Source organism: Engraulis encrasicolus, chromosome 24, assembly GCF_034702125.1.
Source record: "Engraulis encrasicolus isolate BLACKSEA-1 chromosome 24, IST_EnEncr_1.0, whole genome shotgun sequence".
In the NCBI taxonomy this organism is placed as follows: Eukaryota; Metazoa; Chordata; class Actinopteri; order Clupeiformes; family Engraulidae; genus Engraulis; species Engraulis encrasicolus.
In genome coordinates this window covers 20,021,028-20,043,527 of record NC_085880.1, presented here as the reverse complement: position 1 = coordinate 20,043,527, position 22,500 = coordinate 20,021,028, and the positions used below count along the sequence as shown (strand labels likewise).

At 42.4% G+C, this 22,500-nt stretch overlaps 1 protein-coding gene across 1 annotated transcript in view; it reads left to right on the top strand.

Moving 5' to 3' along the window:
* Positions 1-22,500, top strand: part of slc30a6 (solute carrier family 30 member 6) — a 65,656-nt gene that overhangs the window by 22,653 nt on the left and 20,503 nt on the right. The window contains exons 5-7 of the mRNA XM_063192221.1: positions 14,458-14,500; positions 15,309-15,374; positions 20,470-20,550. Coding sequence (XP_063048291.1) covers positions 14,458-14,500; positions 15,309-15,374; positions 20,470-20,550 — 190 coding nt within the window. The remainder of the gene's footprint in view (positions 1-14,457; positions 14,501-15,308; positions 15,375-20,469; positions 20,551-22,500) is intronic.

The following is a 22,500-nucleotide window of genomic DNA, read 5'->3' as shown; positions in this document are numbered from 1 at the left end:
TTCATTTAGGAGGAAAACTGTGTTTTGGATGCGTGTCAGGCGAGATGACCCTTTGTTTGTTATTTATTTGACCCTAGAATGTAACTGTTAGTGTAAGGTAAACTCAACTCACTATTTGATTTGTATCAAGATCTTTGACCTACGTTTCGATACTCCCTGCGATTTTTTTAATGTACATTTTTAAAAATTAATTAATTTGCTGTTTTCACATTTGACAACATTTATAAACTAAAATTGTGAATACAAACTATTAAAAAGAGTTTAAAAATAATAATGATGGCGATTTGAAGTTGGAAGCACTATCACATCATATCATGTGGTCATTTTCTGGACTAAACAGAACATTGAAACAGTATCGCGATACTGCCTTCATGCACCACGATATTGTATCGTGACTGCACGTCACGGTTTCTCTGTTCGATACAATATCGTTACAGGCCTACCTAGAGGCTCATTATTCTCTAGTCCAGGGGTGTCAAACATACGGCCCGCGGGCCGCATCCGGCCCGCCAGAGGGTTCCATCCGGCCCGGATGTAAAAAAAAACAAAAAAAAAAACAATTTTTTTTTTTTTTACTTTTTTTTTTTTTTTAAATGAAATAACCGAAATGCGCAATTACGGCCCTCGGGGCAAAATCGAGACCTGCATGACATTAACCCAATGGTCCCTCTGTTACACTGTATATATGTAGTGAATTCGAGACGATTCGTCTAATGAATTGCTGAGAGGGGACCATTCGAACAAAACGTTGGACCATTCGTAGAAGGCATGGGGCGTTTCGTGCAGTACCTGCGGATCTTTCGTAGAAGAACTAAGGACGTTACGTTCAACCCATGCAGACCTTTCGTGTAACTGGGCAGACGTTTAGTGTAGTCTGCCTATTTTATTAGCCTATTATTTTTTATATTTTATCAAACTTGTGTGCCTACCACCACAATGCAATGAAAACAAAAATCGAACCATGTAGAAAGTGTGTGCGTGCGTCTCTATTTTTTTTTTTTTTTTTTTAAATTTTATTTCATGCTGCTTTTTTATCATTAGGCCTATTTTATAGCCTATTTTATAAATATACTATATCGTAACGGACTGCCTCTGCCTCCTCCGGAGTGAGATAGCAGCGTTACCCCCTGTGCACTACATGTGCAGACTATAAAATGGGGTTAATTTCAAATGGCGGGTGAGACTGTCAGGAAGCAAGCCGAGAGAGCAAGAGAGAGGGAACCATGAAGTGTGCCGAGAAGATCACCATTCGCAAGAATCGCTAAAGCCAGACATTGATGTGAGCTGTTCCAAATTGAGACCAAGCGCACAAGTCTGCAAACAAGGATTTTGCAAAAATGCACTACTAAAAATAAGAAAAGATATTCGTTGTGATGATCTGAGTTATTTCTAATGTGTTGATCACTGATTTGTATTCATTTTGGAAAGGTAACGGCAATCTTATTGCTGCCTTACTGGCGCCCATCTCATAACTTAAAACTACAGTCGGTTGCACCGCTACAATATCAACGAAATGTTTTAAAATGTAGGCCTACAACAGTAATGTAAAGGTAAGAGATAATTTATTGTCCACACGTGACTATAAGAAAATATTTTCCTATGGGCGAATAACACCCCCGATGCCGAAGGCGGAGTGCTGTTATTCCGCTTGGAAGGAAATATATTTTCCGTAGTCACGTGTGGACAATACATTATCCCGCTTATCCCGCCTTTACCAACATTAGAAAGCATACAAAGTTAACCAGTAGTTTATAGTAACAGGTTTATTGCCATTTTATAGCGTGCACAAAGAAAGATAGTTCGTGGAACGCTCATAATTCAGCGCATACTGGAGCCGAATGCAGAATCAAAAACTACTGTAACTGTAAACAAAGCCGAAAAAAGTAAATAAAACCGACAGACAGGGGACAAACATTTCGGGTCTAGCCCATCATCTTCCTTTTCTTTATACTGCTCTTGGAATTACGCACCGAGCGATACGCTTAGGATATGACATTGGCCGGACGCCACCCCACCATTACGCTCATAACAAGTAACAGAGTTTGGCTACTTTCTAACGTGTTACAGCCACATTGCGCTTCAAACTGTTTGCAGGCTGCCTCGTTCACTGCGCGATATCTACTAAACTCGGGTTCATAACAGGGTCATTTCTATCTGATCGGCGACAGTATTCCAGATAAAAGTATAGACAACCCAAGCACTGATGTGCGCCCTGACCATCATCATTAGCCTATCATCCTGCTACAGTCTGAACACTGTGCGCCGAATGGTTGGCTGGAGGAGGCAACGCTAGCCTAAAGAGCAGGCTACTTCACCCTTAAGGAAACTATCAACGGACTCCTCACTTGTTAAAACAATACTAGTGTTAATGAAAGATGTCACGACAGCGGCCGGCGGACAGTGACAGTTTGCTTTCTTGAAATAACAACACTTGGACAATAGTGTAGACTTGTGCGCTAAGCGCTGGGGTGGGGCAGGGGCTGCTGAACTGTCTACAAGCTGTCGTGCCGGGACGTAGGCAGTAGGTATCCATTGCGTGCGGCCGGCCGCTTTGGGAACTGTAGGTAAGTTGCATTTGGGTAGGCTATTGCGCGTGTTATAGTTGAATTAAGTAATCGACGAGCCAACGTCCGGCAGCAGTGACTGAGTGTGTAACTTAACTTAACTTTTGTAGGCTACTATCGTCCGAGTGTCTCCAGATTGTGATTCATTTATTCAAAGACGATAGCAGTTTACAGACGCTGCTGGCTGCATGGATATTGTGGGGTTTTTCCCTCCTAATTGTATTTTATGAAATTGTAAAAATAAAACTACCATAACCTTTACTCCTGTTGTCTGTCGTTCCTGAATCGTGGTCTATTTCACCTCTTACAATAGTGTCCAGTCCAGTGAATGATCCTGCATCCATGGCTAATTGGATAAAGCATACTAAGTGGACATGAAAGAAATGCGAAATTAAAACAACAGCGTGTCAATGCAAGCACTTTATTTATTTTTCCGGGGGCATGATTTTGTTGACAAGTACTTTTTTAACGACTTTAATGAAGATGTCGTGTAGACTGTTTGACGGCCCCTTCCATAGGACAGCATCCATCCATCTCTTCCTCATCTTTACGCGCAACGGTAATAATAACCATTACTTCTCTTGTAGACGTTGCGCGTAATATTTTATTCATTATGGACTTATTTCAAGCAGCATTCAACTGTCCTCTCTGCGTGGCTTTGTTGAAAGGGTTGCCTTTGGGTGGATGACTTCCCCTGAACACGGCAGGTCATTTGCATGACAAGACTTCATGCCCATTAGCGAATACTTTAACCCTTCAGGGGTGCCCTGGAAACGGCTGATAAATAAATTATGTAGAATGATATAATAGATATTTGACTTAATTGATAAGTTAATGCTGGTCAGTGGAATATTTCATCTGCTATCTACGCACAATAGCCTAAAGTAAATATAGGTAGCCCCAGTCAGCTGCAACTTCGAACCTAGGTCGTGTGACGTCTCCAAATGTGTTACTTTTCTAAGCTTGTGTGTTATCGGATGCGATGCCATGTTACGGCTTGTTGGTTTGGGGTGCCTTAATTTTTCATTAATTGAAAGGGTGTCTTGCCTAAAAAAAAGGTTGAGAAACACTGCAGGAAACAGTCTCTGCAACAGGGACAATGACAAAAGGGATGAATTGCTTGAGGAAATCAAAAGGGACAGAGCGAAGTTATGACAACAAATTGACGTGCACCATTATGCAAGGCTACATGTAGTTATGATGGGTTAACCACTCAGTTACCGTTGCATTAATAATATGTATGATAAAGATGACTTCAGCGCAGGATATCAGAAATAAACAAGACAGCGCAGATGGCTTTTAATTTTTAATATGGCCACATTATGCGTCAATACACCAATGCGTATTAGGCTATTTATCATGAAACCTCAAATCGGAAGTACACTGAAAGAAAATATTCGTTGGATTTACATGATTTTAATGTGTACATCGGTCCCACACAATCCAATTGTGTAAGGTCAACATGATTTCTTCCCCTATTTTTATTGTGTAAGGTTTAAGTGATTTTATCACCTTAAACGGAGGTGATTGGATCACCTCAACCTAACACAACTTATTCATGTTCCAGCATCATAAAAATGTGTTGGAACTATGTGATTTTTTAAAATAGTCACAAAATGTTTTTTTCACCTAAATCAGAGGTGATGAAATCACTTTAATCCTAAACAATTAATTGGTATTCCATTAACCAGAAAATATGTTGGAAAAACACAAACATTTTACATAGTTTGAAAGTATTTTTTTCATGTTTATTAAAAGGTGATGGAATCACCTAAATCATGCATACAGCTACATTTCAGTAACATGATTCTTTAGTCTCAATCCCCCCCCCCCCCCCCCAAAAAAATAAAAAATAAAAAAAACATATGGTAAACATATTAGGTCTAGGCTATACAAATGCATTGCAGATCACAATTTGATGTACAGGCATGTGCAAACAAAAACAACAAAAAGAGTCAGAATTCTGTGATTAAATGTATTGACTTTCACTGTACGCATGTAAAATGCACACAGATATACAAAACATAAGCACAGTCACAAATAACTGCTACTCTTAGACCAATCAACGAGCAGGGTCTGTGAACCGAAAGAAAGTCCAATTCGCTTTAAAGGTGCACTGTGTATTACTTTCAGTAGTTTATTTTGAGATTTCATGCTGCCCATGCACAAATGTTTCATGAATATTTACCACCACCAAACTTTAAGTTGTCGTTATGACTGGGGAAATTGCTCTTTCCATACATGAAAGGGGGAAAGAGAGGAATCTTCTCCACTGACTGTCATTTTGAATTTCTAGAAATACAGATTTTTAGTAAACATTTTCGTAATACATTTATACATTTTCGTTTATTACTAAGTAAATATTCATGAAAAGGACACAGTTGGTAATAGGCAGCACCGTTTCAATGTGCAGCATAGTTGCCTACTCTGGTCACCATCCTACACAGTGCACCTTTAAGAAAATAATTTGTTTGGTTGCTGTGAAAAAGTGCTCTCTGGCTGGATTAGCATTCATGTGAACACATCGAGCACAAATAAAATTCACTCTACATACAGTTATTTTAGCTCATTGACTAAGTGCATTAGTCCACACTTGTAGGTGTGCGTGTGTGCGTTCATGCGCGTATACTGTATGCATGTGCGCGTGCATCTGGCAGTCCACCATTCATTTGGTTGTCCTCTTTGGTGACCACATTTGTGTCATTACCCAGTCTTATTTAAGTCTAGTTTTGGTATTTTGTTTGTCTTTAGTTTGGGTCAAAATCAACACAGTACGTACAAAACATATGCACACTCAAGTGCTATTCTTAAACCAGTAAGGAGCTGGAAGTGCATGCAAGCAAATAGATCTCTAGAAAAAAGGTACATTTCTAACTGCTGTTTTTTAGTTACTGAAAAAAAAGAGTCCTTTCCGATTGGGTGTCACGTGTGTGACAGACATACACTAAAACTGACAATGTCCAAAGGGTGGGATGCCCAATCTTCTGTCAGAGCAGATTCCAATTGTGATGTCTTCAACTGCTTCGTCTACAGCAACTTCATCCATGACCTATTCAACACAGACAAAAGTAAATGAACACAAATTAACCAAGCCATTTGAATTAACAAATAAATCAACATTAAGCTGGGCAGTAGGTTACTGCAAAGTCCAAAGCATGTCCTCTGTTCCACTGTCAAGATTTCCTCAGTTCTAATTCTGATGTGGGACCTGGATGATGATTTAACGCTGGTGTGAATTGGCCTGAAGTCGTCAAATACCAGAGCCAAAGCTGTGTAGTTGCCTTCATTCTGCAGGGATGTCAAACTCAAACCCAGGGCCAATTGTGACCCATGAAGTAATTTTATGTGGCCTGCAAGATCATTGCATAGCATGACAAGACTTTGACATGAAACTTGGTGTGTCACAGGAATACCAGTGGGCCCAGGCCAATGAAAAAGCTCACTCTCATATGGAACAACACCCCAGGTCTACTGTGTCTCCTTGGCTGGGACCTACAAGGAGGTTGTGGTAGACAACCAGTGATGCCAATCCTCTGTTTAAGGTGTTTTAGACAGAGACAGAGATGTAAGACAGAGATGTAAGGGTCTGCTCGTCTCAATTAAGAGAAGAACAAGTTTCATTATGCATATACAGGTACGGTATATACTGTTCCTTGCGAGGAGACTTTGAAGGAAAAGTCTACTGCATTGCTCTTTGTGCATGCGTGCAGTAATATGGCATGCAGGGCTTGTCTGTCAAGGGGCTGAAATAAGAAGTTCTTACAGTTTTCCCCATCTCAATAAGTTTCATTGATAACTTATGATTAAAAATAAAACATGCAATATTCTAGGCAGACATACAACGGGCAATATAATGAAAAGCGTAACACAGCTGGTGCACTCTGTCGACTCTGATCTAATATTCACTAGTCAGAGTACGACAAAATTTAAATACAAAAAATTGAGAAGCAGCTCCTTATACCACTGGAATATTTAGTCACCCCCATTCAGATAACAGCTAATTTAAAGCAGGAGTCAAGTTGTTAAGGTGCACTGGGTAGGGTTGTGGCCAAAGTGAATGCTTTACCTTGTGGACTTCGAACAGTGCTGGCCATTGCAGTGGGACTGGTGATTCTTTTCAATTCAGCACTGATCTGAAAAGACATAAAGAGCCCAAAGGATTTAACGATCAAATCATTAACATTAGGAGAAAGCCACACACACATTCAAGAAAGGAGATAAAACGCTGTAATTCACAAATAAAAACATTAAAGACAATCTGAATTGAATGTCTTACCATGAGAACTTTGAACAGTGCAGGCCACTGTGCCAGAAGTCCTCAGAAATGGTGCATCTTGTACAACTTAAAGAAAGAAAGAAAGAAAGAAAGAAAGAAAGAAAGAAAGAAAGAAAGAAAAAGGAGAACATTTGTAACCTGTGCAGCAAGAGTTCTGGAAATAAACTACTTAAAAAATCACTCTCTGCACCTTTAAAATCGCAGACTGTATCATGATCTGCTTCAATTGTCATGGTACATGTTGGTGAAATTCAGATTTCCAATATTGACGCCATGCATCCAGCCTAAAACCATGTCTGTCCCACTACCACTACTTGACCATGAGCATGGGACAGTTTACTTTGTACTACTCACTTGGTTAACACCACACATGCTTGACACCATCCGAAAAAATGTGTTCATGTTGGTGTCATCAGACCACAGGACATGGTTCCAGCAATCCATATCTGAAGTCTGTTTGTCTCTGATGAAACCATGATGAACACATTTGCTTTAGATTGTTTCAAGCATGTGTGATAGTAGCCAAGGGAGAAGTATAAAGAAAACAGTCCCATGTTTACGGTCAAAAATGGTGGTGGTACTGATTTGTTTTGGGATTCTATGAATGGCATCAACATTGGGAAGCTGACTGCCACCAAAAGAAACATGCATATGAATGTACTGGTACCATGACTACTAAGGCAGATCATGATCCTCTCTATGGGGTTTTAACATGCAGGGGTGTAACTCAATAGTTAAAGGCTTTCTGCTCAGGAACCATCAAGTAGACAGGCGAAAAAGACAGAAAACTTACATCAGCCAATTCAGCAACAGTTGCGTGGATTGCAGGGGAACTGTGTTGATTATTTTGAATTCAGCACTGATCTGAAAAGACATAAAGAGCCCAAAGGATTGACAAATCATAAACATTAGGGAAAGCCACACACGCACCATAAGTGCAAGTAAAAAAAAGTGCTATGCACTTCAATAAATAGGATACCATTGCCACATGTTTCATCCAATTCCCTGTGCAAAGTTTAAATTCAGGTTATATGCACTCTATCTAGGTCGGTTGTTCTTTGACTTCGTGTGCAGGAAAGCTTACATTTGATTAATCTTCGGTTAAGACTACAAGTGCATGTGTGCATTAAACACCTGGGTTGGGTCAAAAAACAAAAAAAACTTTATACTTGGCTTAAAATGAACACACCGAAACGACGCCAGCCCTCTGTTCTCCTGAGCATGCAACGTGTTCGATGAAGTTCTAGTTCGCTGTGCAACCCCACCACCCCTCCCCCATTAACGGATCAGACCCTCCCGCGCAAATATAGCTATTAACTGAAGATGACCTGCTAGATTGTTGTACAGTAGCAGTTTTTACTACATCCTTTGAATATCCTAAATGTACATATTTTCCATTCTTTTCGAAATTAACATGATGCATAGCCAACTGCATGTGTTTGCAGTGCACCTGTTACTAAGCAAAAAGTAAATGTAGTAGAGTCTAACTTCACCTTTGGCTCAGCTTCCACACACAAAAGACACAAGAGCAGTTCTACATCGCCCACAATAAATGAAAGTAATTCAGTTACTTACTCAATTTCGTGTAGATCTTCACACATGACAACAGTATTCCAGCGAGATGAGACTGAAGAGTAGGACCGAGCTGACTGAGGCGAACGGCTCTCTGGCTCTGAAACTTTCCGGCTTCTTCTTGTCTTAGAAAGTGGTGCACTACCGCCACCTCAGGACTGGAGGCCACCCCAGACACAACTTAATCATGTTTATTCAAAGCATTAGAAACATGCAAATTCAGCAGTCTCCAAGAACACATTATCCTTATTTGATGAAATCATGTTTACTCAAGGAATGTTAATGAATCGTTTTGCATCTATTTACTTTATATAGGTTAATTCAAAGACCCGCCATTCCCTGTTTTTTCAGTGTAGCCTTGTACCCAGCACTTTTCAAACCTTACTCGGGTTTATGGTAATTGTCCGGGCCAGCACTTTTGAAATCAAACGGACGCCTTGCCTGCATGACATGTCATTTGCATGATAAGAGCACGGACGATCATGGACATGCGATGGTAGCCTACACACATAGCCACACACGCACACAACACGGTTCAGTTCAACGTTTATTGTCCAGCAAGCGAGCAGCGCAGTACCAACTGATTTGCTCTGGAATCTCGAAATGAAAACCGACTTTTCTTGGGAAAAGTGTTGCAAGAACATTGAACTCATTTAGTAGGCCTATCATTGTGCCAAGCGTGTCGCAATATTGTACTGTGGATGTGTGTTGGGGAGGGCATTAACATTAGGCCTATGACAAAACATTATCGGGTAGGATTGAGGATAAATCTTACACGTTTCCTTATTAATGGAAAATTAATTCCATGCTAATTCCAAGTATTCAAGAACCTAAACAATATGCAATTGCTCCACAGTTCAAGGGTTAGGCTATGGATAGTGACACCTTTCCTCCGCGATCGCGGATAGCCCCCACCTTTGCGCTTCTCATCTGGCTGTCACGATATGGAACGGGAAGAGACAGTTCAAGACAAGCGGCATGACTGCAATTGTCAATACAGTAGCCTAAAAAACTGTTAACTGTTCAGCGGTGTGTAGTCAAATTATCACAGCGGTGGTAGATGCTTTTATGAAGACCTGGAGGGCAAAAACCAACAGACACAATTGCTGAGTGTGTATGCAGTATTTGTAACGAATGATTCTCCTGCCAGGATAGCGTTGGACTACAGAATAACCCATTTACATGTTGAATGTTGAGAGGATGCATTTTGAAAAGTCGAAGACCTATTCACGAGGATATAATAGCTACCTTTCCTTGTCAATGTTCCATGCACTACAAAATATTCCAGAACCTCATCTGTGATAGGCTAAACACAATTTATCCAACAAGCTTGTGGATAATATTGCCACCTTTCCCCTCTCCTGCGGTAGCCAGTTGCAGGGATTAAAGTTTTCCGTCGCTACGACGGATTTCCGTCAACTGGATGTTCGTTTGGACGGATTTCCGTCTGTATAATTTATGTCAATTAATTCACAATTTTTACTTTCCAACTGAACACAAATCGAGAGCACTCCTGGTCATGAGAAGGTGACAAGAGGTGTTTGGTGTACGGATTTAGTTATACACTCCACCACTGGTGTGATAGGCCTACAACAGATTCACTCATCAGTAGTTTTGAGCCATCCCCGTTCTTCCAAAAAAAAAAAAAAGAAGAAGTACAGCACGAGCGGTGAACAATTCGGTGGCGGTGCAGCGCGAGAGACTAAAAAAAAAAAAGCCAACATTGTTGCTGATGGCAGAAAAGAAAATAAGTGTAATACTATGTCTTTAAAGTGCGATGACAATCGTTAAACGAGTTGTACTGAGATTCCAATATGGGCTAATAATGCATATGCATGGAATGCATAGCTGGAAGAAGGTAGGACACGTTTCCATTATCGTTGCACCTGCCGGGGCAGATTGTTAGAAAAAAAGAATAGTGTACTTCGACTGCGCATGATGTCTTTTTCATGAAGGGTTTGCATTTTAAGCATTGTGGCTTTTACTAACATTATTCATAGCCCCAATGGGACGGCTATCATTGGCAGCTAGCTAGGATACCACGCGTTTCATCCTCAAAGTTTAGCGCGTTTGACTGGCTGCGTAAAAGGGCTATGATAGAACTAGCTCTAGTTGTCTTTCTGACAACGGATACTTTACTGTCTCATCTGTAATCATAGCACATTAACTTTGTTGTTGCCGATATATATTCAAGAAATAAGTTAAACATGGGTTGCATTTTACAGGAGTCACTGTTGCTATCCCAGGCAGAGCCAATATTTTATGCCACGTCTTGTTCTGGGAAGCAGTGTCCTGATGGGTGGACTCATATGGTCGATAAATGCCGTTTCGATGTTTGTTTCACTTTCAAGGCTTGTTGTAGGCTATTGTTTGATGCTATTTTTGCTAACTGGAATAGTGTGCAGCAACAGTTGTGTGTGCGTGCTTGTTTTTGAGTGGCTCAACGTCTGTGTCCATCTTCTCGGACTATGCGTTTCGTTTGAGTTCAGTTATTTGCGCACTGCGCACAGGGCTGATGGGTGGGCGATTTGCCTTGATTCGAGTGGAAAGTTGCTCGACAAGCTTGGGAAAGTGTGTTACTTTTGTTAAACGATAGACGTCTGGCTGTGACTGTGTCGTGTGTCTGCGTGCGTCGTGTCAGCTTGTATGAGAGAACACGAGTGCGTGCAGGAATTGGGGACGTTTTTTTATATCAATGGTAAGCGTGTGCCTGGCACCGCACATCGAGAGGCAAAAAAGTAGCCATAGGTTTTCAAAACGGTAGTAGAACACAGAGGCAGACTACCGTCCGCACCCTGTTTGTAAACGTCAACAAGTTGTTCGTAACAGGATGAATAGTGAAAAAGGGTGAAAAACATACAAATAACCAACAACTAGTTTTCTCCCTCTGATTGCTATGACCAGACAGTGCATTGTTTTTTAAATGTAAGAAATACAACTGCAAGCAATGCGCACCAGTGCTTTCACCAGAACAGTGTTTGCCCATTCTGATGTGAAAGACAAAATATACCATAGCCTGCTACTACTACAACAACAACAAAAAACATAATGGGATCACTGTATCAACTCATTGCAATTCCAAGTCAATAATTCTGTGAGATCAGCTACCATTTTGAAGCAAAACTCATTGTGAATCCATTCTGCATAATGTTGTGAACAATTCATAAATAATGGGTAGAAATAAGAGGAAATAACCAAAACCTGCCCCAAATTGCAGTTCAGTGCAATCTGGTGGCCTAGGCCTGCCCCCTCTCCCTCTTTCCCTTTTTTTGTATTTAGGAATTGGCATCTGTAAGCATAGCATTGTAGGCCTACATCTGATTGAGCACATCTGATTTAGTACCTACAGGTACATTCATATTGAGTGTATACAGACCTACTTAGTGTATAATGAATATTCATTGTTAATGTGAAGTGTAAAGTTTCATGTTGGTTGAAGCTCTGATTTTGTGGCAGTTTTTGGTATTACTAGCACCCTCAAGACATAGGCCTATTCTGCTCTAGGCGACTGCCCTGTCTGCCTATGTCTAGCGCTGGCTCTGAGCCTCTGACACCATTCCTTGCGTAAAACCAGTGTATATTTCGTTACGAGGGCAGAGCCTGGCTACATTGGTTTTCGTAGGGTTACGGAGTGATACTCGATCGGGTACCTAACCGGTAAAAAAGTTCAGTCAGATGACTTTTTTTTGCTTTAATCCCTGCAGATGCCTTCTCAGAAGAAGCAATCTGAATCGGAAAGAGAGAGCACTGTTCAAGACCCGCGGCAAGACTGCAATTGTCATCTGGTTCGTGGTGTCAACCTTCAGCCAAAACGACGACAGACCCTTTTTTTATAAGATAGACCTACCTTATTCGCAGCAGCCAAAATCAGTCAGACAATAAGTGCTTAACGAGTGTGCAGGGTAGCGAATGCTCTTCTATCAGGGTAAAGTTTGCAATTGGAGAGGGGTGATTGAAGGGCTAAATTAAGTCCGAAATCAAAATGATAAAAAAAATACGGTCGATTTATTTACAATACCCTACATGACAGAAAGAAAACGTGTAGGGGGTCAACTGAAAATACCCATTAACTGAAGACTAAAGGCAACGTCAAAGTAAAATACAAACACGAAATCAAACAAAGCTTTTTTTAAATGCGGTACACTTCAAACTTCACAAAACCCACTGGTTAACAGCAGGTTTTACGCACACATTTCGAAGCGGTTAATCACAGATGCTGCTCTCTTCCTTGCTCTCCCTTGCACCCCAACGTACACTGGGTTTAATACACCCTGCAATACTGGCAAACTATTATTCAATTACCATTGCATTTGTTCATGCAAAGACCTTTACGCGGCGGAGAGAGAACGCGCTCCTGTGCAGTGTTAACGTAGCGATTTAACTTCTCTCTCTCTCTCTCTCTCTCTCTCTCTCTCTCTCTCTCTCTCTCTCTCTCTCTCTCTCTCTCTCTCTCTCTCTCTCTACTGTAGCCATGGGCTTAATTGTTTTCTGGCTCATGCGCGAACTATTTGTTGTCATTCAGAATCAGAAACATCAAAGTGTCGGGAGACAGCTTTCTCTTGTTGCTGGTGCTTCGCATCTAAAAAGTTAACGGAAAGTCAGAAAACTCGCTGCATGACAATGTGCTCAATGGTCAATAGCCTACTTCTAGATGCACTATAGTCTACAGCCTAGACGCGCGCTGCTCTGATTCAAAGCGAGCACAAGGGTCAATAGCCTACTTCTTGACACATTAAACCGCCCTGCTTTGATTCAAAGCGAGCAGGCTGTGCTTGGTCCCGCCTCTCTGCCCGCAGATGGGAGTAAAGTAACGGCGTAAAAGTAAAAAAAAAAGCTTCTCAAATATTGTCTAGATAATTGTCAAAAAAATGTAAGGGCGTAAACGTAAATTGTCAAAAAATGTAACGACGTGAAAAAAAAGCTTCTCAAATATTGTCTAGATATTTTGTCAAAAAATGTAAGGGCGTAAACGTAAATTGTCAAAAAATGTAACGACGTAAACGTTAAAAAACCAACAACATAGCCCTACCAGTTAAAATGAGTAAGTACATTTTATTTATAGATTTACATGTTTAAATCAACAAAAAAACAAAACTTAACAGCTGATTTACATATTTAAATAAACAAAACCCTTAAAATGAGCATTAAAAAAGCTGATTTACATTTCTAATATAGGCAGGCTGAAGAAAACCCGTTAAAATGAGCATTAAAAAAGCTGATTTACATTTCTAATATAGGCAGACTGAAAGGACCTTTAGTTGAAACCTAAGGATCTTTAGTTCAATTTTAAGGACCTTTCGTTGGCTTTTGCGGTAGACGGACCATCCTCGACTAAAGATCCCCAGCCTTATACTAATGGTCCAACGTTTTGTTCGAATGGTCCCCTCTCACCAATTCATTCGACGAAAAGACCTGATACGTATGTAGTAAAGTGCACATCACACTTCTATTATAATTATAAATAGTGAATTTGTACTGTAACAGGCATTTGATAAAGCTCATATATTATAGACCTCATATATAGAGATAAAATGTTAATACTTCTTATTCGTATTGTATTGGTATTGGTTGTAATTAAATAATAAATATAATTGGATTTGTATTGGTTCCTATTAAGCTCAAACTGGAAACGGGATGTTAGAATGCGTGAAAATGCAGGAAATTACATATAAGAAATACAAAATGTTGACCCCCTGCCAAAATGAACTGTCCCATATTTAATTAATTGACGTTGGCAATGAATGAATGAAGTCAAGGAAATTTTGCATAGGATTATCAGTATTGCATTGCTTTCTACATATTCAACACACTTAAAACATGATAGTACTGAACACTAATCCTCTGCTTTACGTTTTTACTAATGCGGCCCGCTTGAGGTCCACATGGGTTGTATGCGGCCCCCGGACCAAAATGAGTTTGACACCCCTGCTCTAGTCCTTCTATTTCCCTCAACAGTGATGCTTTAGGTTTGTGTAGCGTACAATTAGTTTCCTTTGTAATGACCAGTCAAAGTGATGTTGGGTTTTGTTTGTGTTTTTGTTGCAGCCTTAACAGCATACACTTACCTCACCATCTTTGATCTCTTCAGGTGAGTGATCTGATGGCCATCTTCTGCCATGTATGAAAAGTGTACATTTCCATGTCATAATGAATACTGTCAATTTGATGGTGGTAAATATTATTGAAAAAGATAACTTTTGTGAATGGGAAGCATAAAGTCTGGAAATTAACTACTAAAAAAATTGAAATGTTAAAAAATTAAATGTTCTACTTTTTAACTGTTCTGTTAGTGGGTCAATGGTGTTTTAGTAGTAGGAGCACACGTCAGTAGTAGCTACCAGCTAATGCCAGTATTGTATGGATAAAGTTATTTTTCTGGTGTGTTATCTAAGAATCATATTCATTGCAGTACAATTGCTAATTAATTTTATGGGCATTAGCTGTGGTTGTAACATCTGACTTCTGAGCCCAAAAAACATGATTGACCCTTGTATATGAGTGTGCATTGAGTCATTGGATATACATTTTGAGAGTGCATTTAGTGGGCTTGTATATGAGTGTGCTTTGCATGATTGTATATGAGTGTGCATTGCATGATTGTAGATGAGTGTGCATTGCATGATTGTATATGAGTGTGCATTGAGTGATTGTATACGAGTGTGCATTGAGTGATTGTATACGAGTGTGCATTGAATGAGTGTATACGAGTGTGCATTGAATGAGTGTATACGAGTGTGCCATGAGTGATTGTATACGAGTGTGCATTGAATGAGTATGTACGAGTGTGCATTGAGTGATTGTATGAGTTTGCATTTAGAGTCTGTATACGAGTGTGCATTTAGCGCCTGTGTCCTGTGTGTGCATTGAGTGCTTGTGTCCTGTTTGCCCCTCTCCAGTCTCATCACCTGCCTCATCAGTTCGTGGGTGACCATGAAGAAGCCTAGTCAGTCATACTCCTTTGGGTAAGTGCACAAGCAGTCAGATCACTTCATTTCACATCAGCCAAATGCTGATGAAAATTCAGTTTGGCTGTCAAAAAAAAGAACTTGCTAGCCACTTTGACCCATAAGTGTGTTTGTGTTTGTGTGTGTGTGTGTCTGTCTGTCTGTCTGTCTGTCTGTCTGTCTGTCTGTCTGTCTCTGTCTGTCTGTCTGTCTGTCTGTCTGTCTGTCTGTCTGTCTGTCTGTCTGTCTGTCTGTCTGTCTGTGTCTGTGGAGTATGGACTTGATGGGTCAGTCAGGGGCAGTGGGTTAGGACATCCGATGCCTCTGAGCATGTGTGCGTGCAGGCTCTTGTTTTACTCTGTTTTGTGTTTCTGTGTTGGTGTCTTATGTGTTTTTATGGTGCTGCAACCTCCCTGTCGCCGAGACAAATTTCTCCTTCGTGGAGACTAATAAAGAAACCTAACCTAACCTAACCTAAAGATTAACATCTACTAGCTATTTTGGCTGGTGATGAAAAAGTTCATTTAGAGCCCTGCCTGTAGTGTAGTGTTCTGTATGAACCTCATGACTGGTGTATGTTTAAACTGGCTGTGGTTCCATTTGCAGACTAGTAATCCCTCAACCAGGCTCCTCGTGCTCTGGATTGGAGTTAAACGAGAGAAGTGGGTGGAGCGTAGTGGACACATGAGAGCGTGTGTGCGTGCCTGTGCATGTTTGTGTTTGTGTATGACTGTGTGTGTGTATGACTGTGTGTGTGTATGACTGTGTTTACGCATGTGCTTGTGTGTTTTGTGTATGACTGTGTTTGAGCATGTGCGTGTGTGTGTGACTGTGTTTGTACGTGTGCGTTTGTCTATGACTGTGTTTGCCTGTGTTTGTGTATTTGTGCGCGCCTGTGTGTTGTTGCTATCAGGCACAGTGTGTCAGGCTTTGTTGATGTGGTCCGAGCCCTATGTGAATGGCAGTAGTCTTCCCTGGGCCAGGGCCAGTGCATAGAAGGAGGAGGAGGAGGAGGAGGAGGCGGCGGCGGCTGTGTGTGTGTGTGTGTGTGTGTCTGTGGCTGGGTGTTTGGCTGGCTCCCGTGACCCCGGGGTGTGGCGGCGCGGTTATTGCTTGGAAAGCTGCTTTGCGGCTCCACTAGGCCCTAATGTGCTCAGCCGAGCAGCACAAAGGGTCAGCTCAGCTCTCTCCCTCTCTCCCTCCCTTTATCTCTCTCTCTCTCTCTCTCTCTCTCTCTCTCTCTCTCTCTCTCTCTCTCTCTCTCTCTCTCTCTCTCTTCATCTCTCTCTCTCTCTCTCTCTCTTCATCTCTCTCTCTTTATCACTCTCGCTCTGCCTCTCTCTCTGTCTCTCTCTCTCTCTGTGTATCTCTCTCGGCCTCTCTCGCTCCCCACCCTCCATCCCTTCTCCCTCCGGCCTTCTCTCTCTCTCTCTCTCTCTCTCTCTCTCTCTCTCTCTCTCTCTCTCGCTCTCTCTCTCGCTCTCTCTTTCTCGCTCTCTTCTCTCTTCCCCCCCCCTCCATCCCTCCTCCCTCCTGACCATCCGCCTGCCTACACTCTACGCCTCCTGATTCATCCACTATTTTTTGTTTTCTCCTGTTTTTTTTGCTTAGTTTTCTTATCCATTTATTTGTTTAATGGTTATTTTGTTGTTGTTGTTTTTTGTGTCGCACAGATTATTGTTTTCAAGACGCGTTGCGAGCTCTAAGGTCCGTCCTCTCCAACTGCTATCATGCTGCTGTGTATCAGCCCAGTGAGCAGCAGTAGACAGTGTTGCCAGATTGGGCTACTTGGGATGGCCGTCTGTGGGTAAAAACGGGAAAAATTGGCCATTTGGCTTTTTTTCCCTGCAGTTTTGTACCCATAGAAGTCGATGCAATTTTTTTTAATTGGGCGGAATTTAGCACATTTTGGCGGTTTTTGAGAACCTTTTGGGCGGGATTTGATCAGACACATCTGGCAACACTGGCAATAGCCCAAATGTAACTGCTCGCTCCCACAAAAGGACTCTATTGTTGTCTGCAGTCCTCCGCTCCTGACGAGGAGGCATTGGCCTTGTGTTGTGTTGTGCTGGGATGAGGCTCGATATTGATGGACTGGGCAGACAGAGCAGTTGGTACTCTCCTCCTCCTCCTCCTCCTCCTCCTCCTCCTCCTCCTCGCATTACCCTTTTAATCCCCCCTACCACCCCTCACCCCTCACCCCTCACCCATAGTCTTATATACACAGATAAACACTAATACAGTATATACGCACAGATGGATACATATACATGCAAACATGCTTACATACGTACATGCACAAACAGACATACATGTTTACATACACAAACGAACAGATAACCACACACACACACGCGCACACATATATCCACGCATCCACAGACACCCATCCAGGGCGAGTGGCCGATGTATGACCTCCATGGCTCAGCATGGGGTTGTGAGTGAGGCACGTTCCGGCCCGGGGTGGCGTAGGCTAGCCTTTTGCGTGGGGGGGCCAGTGTGGTGCTGGGCTTGGCTGGGCTGGGCTGGGCTCCTCTCCTCTCCTCCTCCGTGTACCTCCGTGCCCCCTAAGCCTTTGTTGCGCCTAGTGTTTGGGTACAGCCGCAGGGGCTTTTGTCCGTGCTGGTAAACACTTGGTGACCCTCCGACACTGCCTGGTGTGACTCGCCTATATCTCAATGTGTGTGTGCCCCCGCCACCCCCTCCTTGGTGCCCCCTGTGCCCCGTGTCCCCGGGCGGCACAGGAGATTGGCGTGGCGTGTTTGCCAAACAAATCATTTGGCTCCAGTGGAGTCGGTTATTGAGCCGCAAATACACCTGGGGTGCCTCCACATGACATGACAGAAGACATAGATACTCCTCAGCTCAGCCGATTTACACAACACACGCACGCACGCACGCACGCGCAAACGCAGACACACACACACACACACACACACACACACACACACACACACACACACACACACACACACACACACACACACACACACACACACACACACACACACACACACGCACACACACACACGCACACAGACACACACACACACACACACGCACAAACAAACCCCTTCCAGACACATGCATCTACCCCTACATGTACACACACACACACACACACACACACACACACACACACACACACACACACACACACACACACACACACACACACACACACACACACACACACACACTCAGATACACACAGTGGTGTGCAGCAGACAGATGCAGACTTCTGAGCTGGCCTGTGTATTGATCCTTCCCAGCGATGAGCGGGATAGAGGAGGGGACATTTCGGTAACCTACAACTCACTGTAGATGATGCACCCTGAGAAACCGCAGCCTGTGTGTGTGTGTGCAATGTGCGCATGTGTGCGCTCGCTCGCTCGCTCGCTTGGTGACACACAGTGTACTGTATCTGTGTGTGTGTGCGTGCGCGTGCCAGTATGTGTGTGCGCTTGGTGATAGTGTACCGTGCGTGCGTGCGTGCGTGCGTGTGTGGTGACGGTGTACTGTATTGTGTGTGTGTGTGTGTTTGTGTGTGTGTGTGTGTGTGTGTGTGTGTGTGTGTGTGTGTGTGTGTGTGTGTGTGTGTGTGTGTGTGTGTGTGTGTGTGTGTGTGTGTGTGTGTGTGTGTGTGTGTGTGTGTGTGTGTGCCCTCGCTCCAACTGCAGGGAAAATGAGGCTAGAGTATCAGTGAGCTGTTTGCTGTCTCAGGAGTCAACAGTTCAGTTGTTTAATGCAGCAAATGGATAGCGGAGGCTACGGCCAGCTGGACTAAAGATGAAGCCACCAACCTGGCCAATCCCATTACCCCGCCAGAAGAACAACTCCCAAACACAACACCACAGAACTGAACTTGAGCTTAAAAGGACACTGTGTGAGATTTTTAGTTGTGTATTTCCAGAATTCATGCTGCCCATTCACTAATGTTACCTTTTTCATGAATACTTACCAACACCATCAAATTCCAAGTATTCATTATGACTGGAAAAATTGCACTTTTCATACATGAAAAGGGGGATCTTCTCCATGGTCCGCCATTTTGAATTTCCAAAAATAGCCATTTTTAGCTGCAAAAATGACTGTACTTGGACCATACTAGAAAATATTTGTTTATTACTTAGTAAACTTTAATATAAAGATCACATTTGGCAATAGGCAGCCCAGTTTCAATGAGCAGCATAGTTGCAGTACCTTTTTTGACCATTTCCTGCACAGTGTACCTTTTAAACACGGCTATACCATGTTTATCATGGTCACATTTCACATCACATTACATTGCATTAAGCTGCATTCACATACAATACTTGTTCCTCGCTATCTCGCCTACACGCCACTCACTCATGGAACGTTCCCTAAACGTTCCTGTGGCTTTAACTGGCAATGAAGTACCGAACTCTGCATTCCAATTGGCTACTCGCTCACTCGCCTCGCTCAAAGTTAAAATATTTTTAACACGGAATCTGCCCACATCTCATCGCTTATACTCTCCTCGCCTACTCGCCTCTCTGGAACACATACGTAGACATTCTTGACTTCACTCTCTGAGCGAGAAACTTGCAGCGATGTTTGAACGTAGCTTACACTAAGCTGACGCTGATTAATGCTCCCGCAGTTATTATCAGTGCAGGGTATTGGTTACAGTGTGGGGTTAGGAGCCTTGCTCATTTATATCGTCGCTTGGGTTTTGTCATCAATGAGGAACTGCCACCTAAGCCACCAACCTGTGGTGCATTTCTCAAGACTATAGTTGCTAATTACCTTAACTACTTTGTTGGTTACAATGCAATTTCCAATTGGCATCTACCCTAGTTGCTAACAAGCTAACAACTTTTTATAAATACAACCCTTGCCTATTCCATTACCCCCACCAGGCATTTGTTTGTTTGATAAAGTCGAAAGAAAAATGTCTGCACACTTAAATCCCCTTTTGTGTTCTTTTTAATAATAGGCCAAGCTTTCGGTCTACTGACCTTCCTCAGGGCTCAGTTTGTGTGGTAAAGATGATTGGCGGAAATGTAGTATGTATGGGGTGCACATTAACATAAAGACAATTTTGCTGTTTCTCATGTTGTTTTGTGTTTATGTTTTGTGTGTGTTGCAGGTTTGAGAGGCTGGAGGTGCTGGCTGTCTTCGCCTCCACTGTGCTGGTGCAGCTGGGGGCTCTATTCATCCTAAAGGAGAGGTGGGTGTGCGTGTGCGTGCGTGCGGGTGTGTGTGTTGTTGTGTGTGTGTGTGTGCGTGTGTGTGTGTGTGTGTGTGTGTGTGTGTGTGTGTGTGTGTGTGTGTGTGTGTGTGTGTGTGTGTGTGTGTGTGTGTGTGTGTGGGTGTGTGTGGGTGTGTGTGGGTGTGTGTGGGTGTGGGTGGGTGTGGGTGTGTGCGTTAGGTATGGTACGGTTTGCGTAGCAAACCGAAACCGTACGGTTTGCATGTCACGGAACGGGGTAGTGCGCAACCGCACGGTGACCACGGTTTCAAAAAAAAAAAAAAAAGCCACCGGCGGACGACGCAATTAAAATCCTACTACTTTTACAAGCATACAACACAAAGACTAGGTAGGATATTGAGTGTGGAAAGACTGATTTTTATCAGCCAACTGAAAGGCATAATGTAACAGCATGCACCAGCTGACTAGGCTACAGTAGCCTGCGCAACTGCAGGTCGGTCAGCAGCGTCCCCCTTTCCCCCCTCTCTCTCCACGTTAACGCCAGCGACTGCCCCCAGCCTTTATTCTGACCAATTTAAATTAAATGAACATGAATTTACAAAAAATGACAGATTAGCAGAACAAAGTAGACTATGACTTACGTTACAGTAGCCTAGTGTAGGCGATATCCACGTGACATTGAATGGGGATTCCAGACGGCAAAATGCGAGATAATTGAACATGTCCACCCAAGGAGGTCTACATAAGTCGACCAGATTCACTGCGCTGAATCAACTGTATTCCTGATATGTAGCCAGTTAAACTCTGATGGAATGAAGGGAACTTTGTGCTGTTGCCTAGTTAACATTGATTTTTAACACTATAACCAAAATAAAATTTGACTGTTTTAACAGTCTCAGCTTCACAGGAGTTTTTTTTAAACATTCTTGTGTATTGTATACACTTCTAAAAAAACGATCTTTTTAAATTATTTGTTACCTTAACTTTTACATTTTAACATAACTTAACCCTCTCACTTGTTCACTTAAAATTGAATTTGACTTCTGATTTTACTTCTATGCTTCTCACGGCCGGCAGTTTCATGATAGGAAGCAGCTGATTCATCCTAAGCGCAAAACTCGCAGAAAGCTGTATCAAAATAAAAGTCCAATTCGTTCTCAATGTGTCATTAACCAAAATAGTCATACTGCACTGACCTAATGGTCCCATTGTCTACAGGAGTGTAGCTGTTTTATTTTTACACGTCAAATGTGTTATAGTATGTAATATTTGAATATTTGTCAACTTAAAAGTTAGGACTTAGTTCCCCTTTTTTGTGAAATAAATGGAAGCATGTTAAAATCATATCTTTCCTCTTTCAGTAACTTCACCTTGTTACAGGTTAAATGAAGTCAAATTCAACATGATAAGCTTACATTTTCATTCTAATTTTTATATTATACATTTCCAGTGCATAATAAATTTTATTTATTAAAAAAAAAAAAAAAAACAGAACCGTACAAAACCGAAAACCGTGACCTTGAAACCGTGACATGGACCGAATCGTGTCTTTTGTGAACCGTACCACCCCTAGTGCGTGTGCGTGTGCGTGTGCGTGTGTGCGTGTGTGTTTTTGTGGGCGTGTTTGTATGTGTAAGTCAAATGGAGGGGACAATGCAAGAGAATAAGTGTGAGACAAGACACAAGAGAGAGCAGCAAGTAGTTGGCAAGGGAAGAGATGGTGTGCGTGTGCGTGCGTGTGTGTGTGCATGCGTGTGTGTGTGCGTGTGTGCGTGCACGCGTGTGAGGAGAGGGTGTGAGCGAGAGGGTGTGAGCGAGAGAGAGGGGGGAGGTAGCGGGGGGAAGGATGGTGTGTGTGTGTGTGTGTGTGTGTGTGTGTGTGTGTGTGTGTGTGTGTGTGTGTGTGTGTGTGTGTGTGTGTGTGTGTGTGTGGGGAGAGAGAGCGAGCCGGAGGAGGAGGGCTGGAGT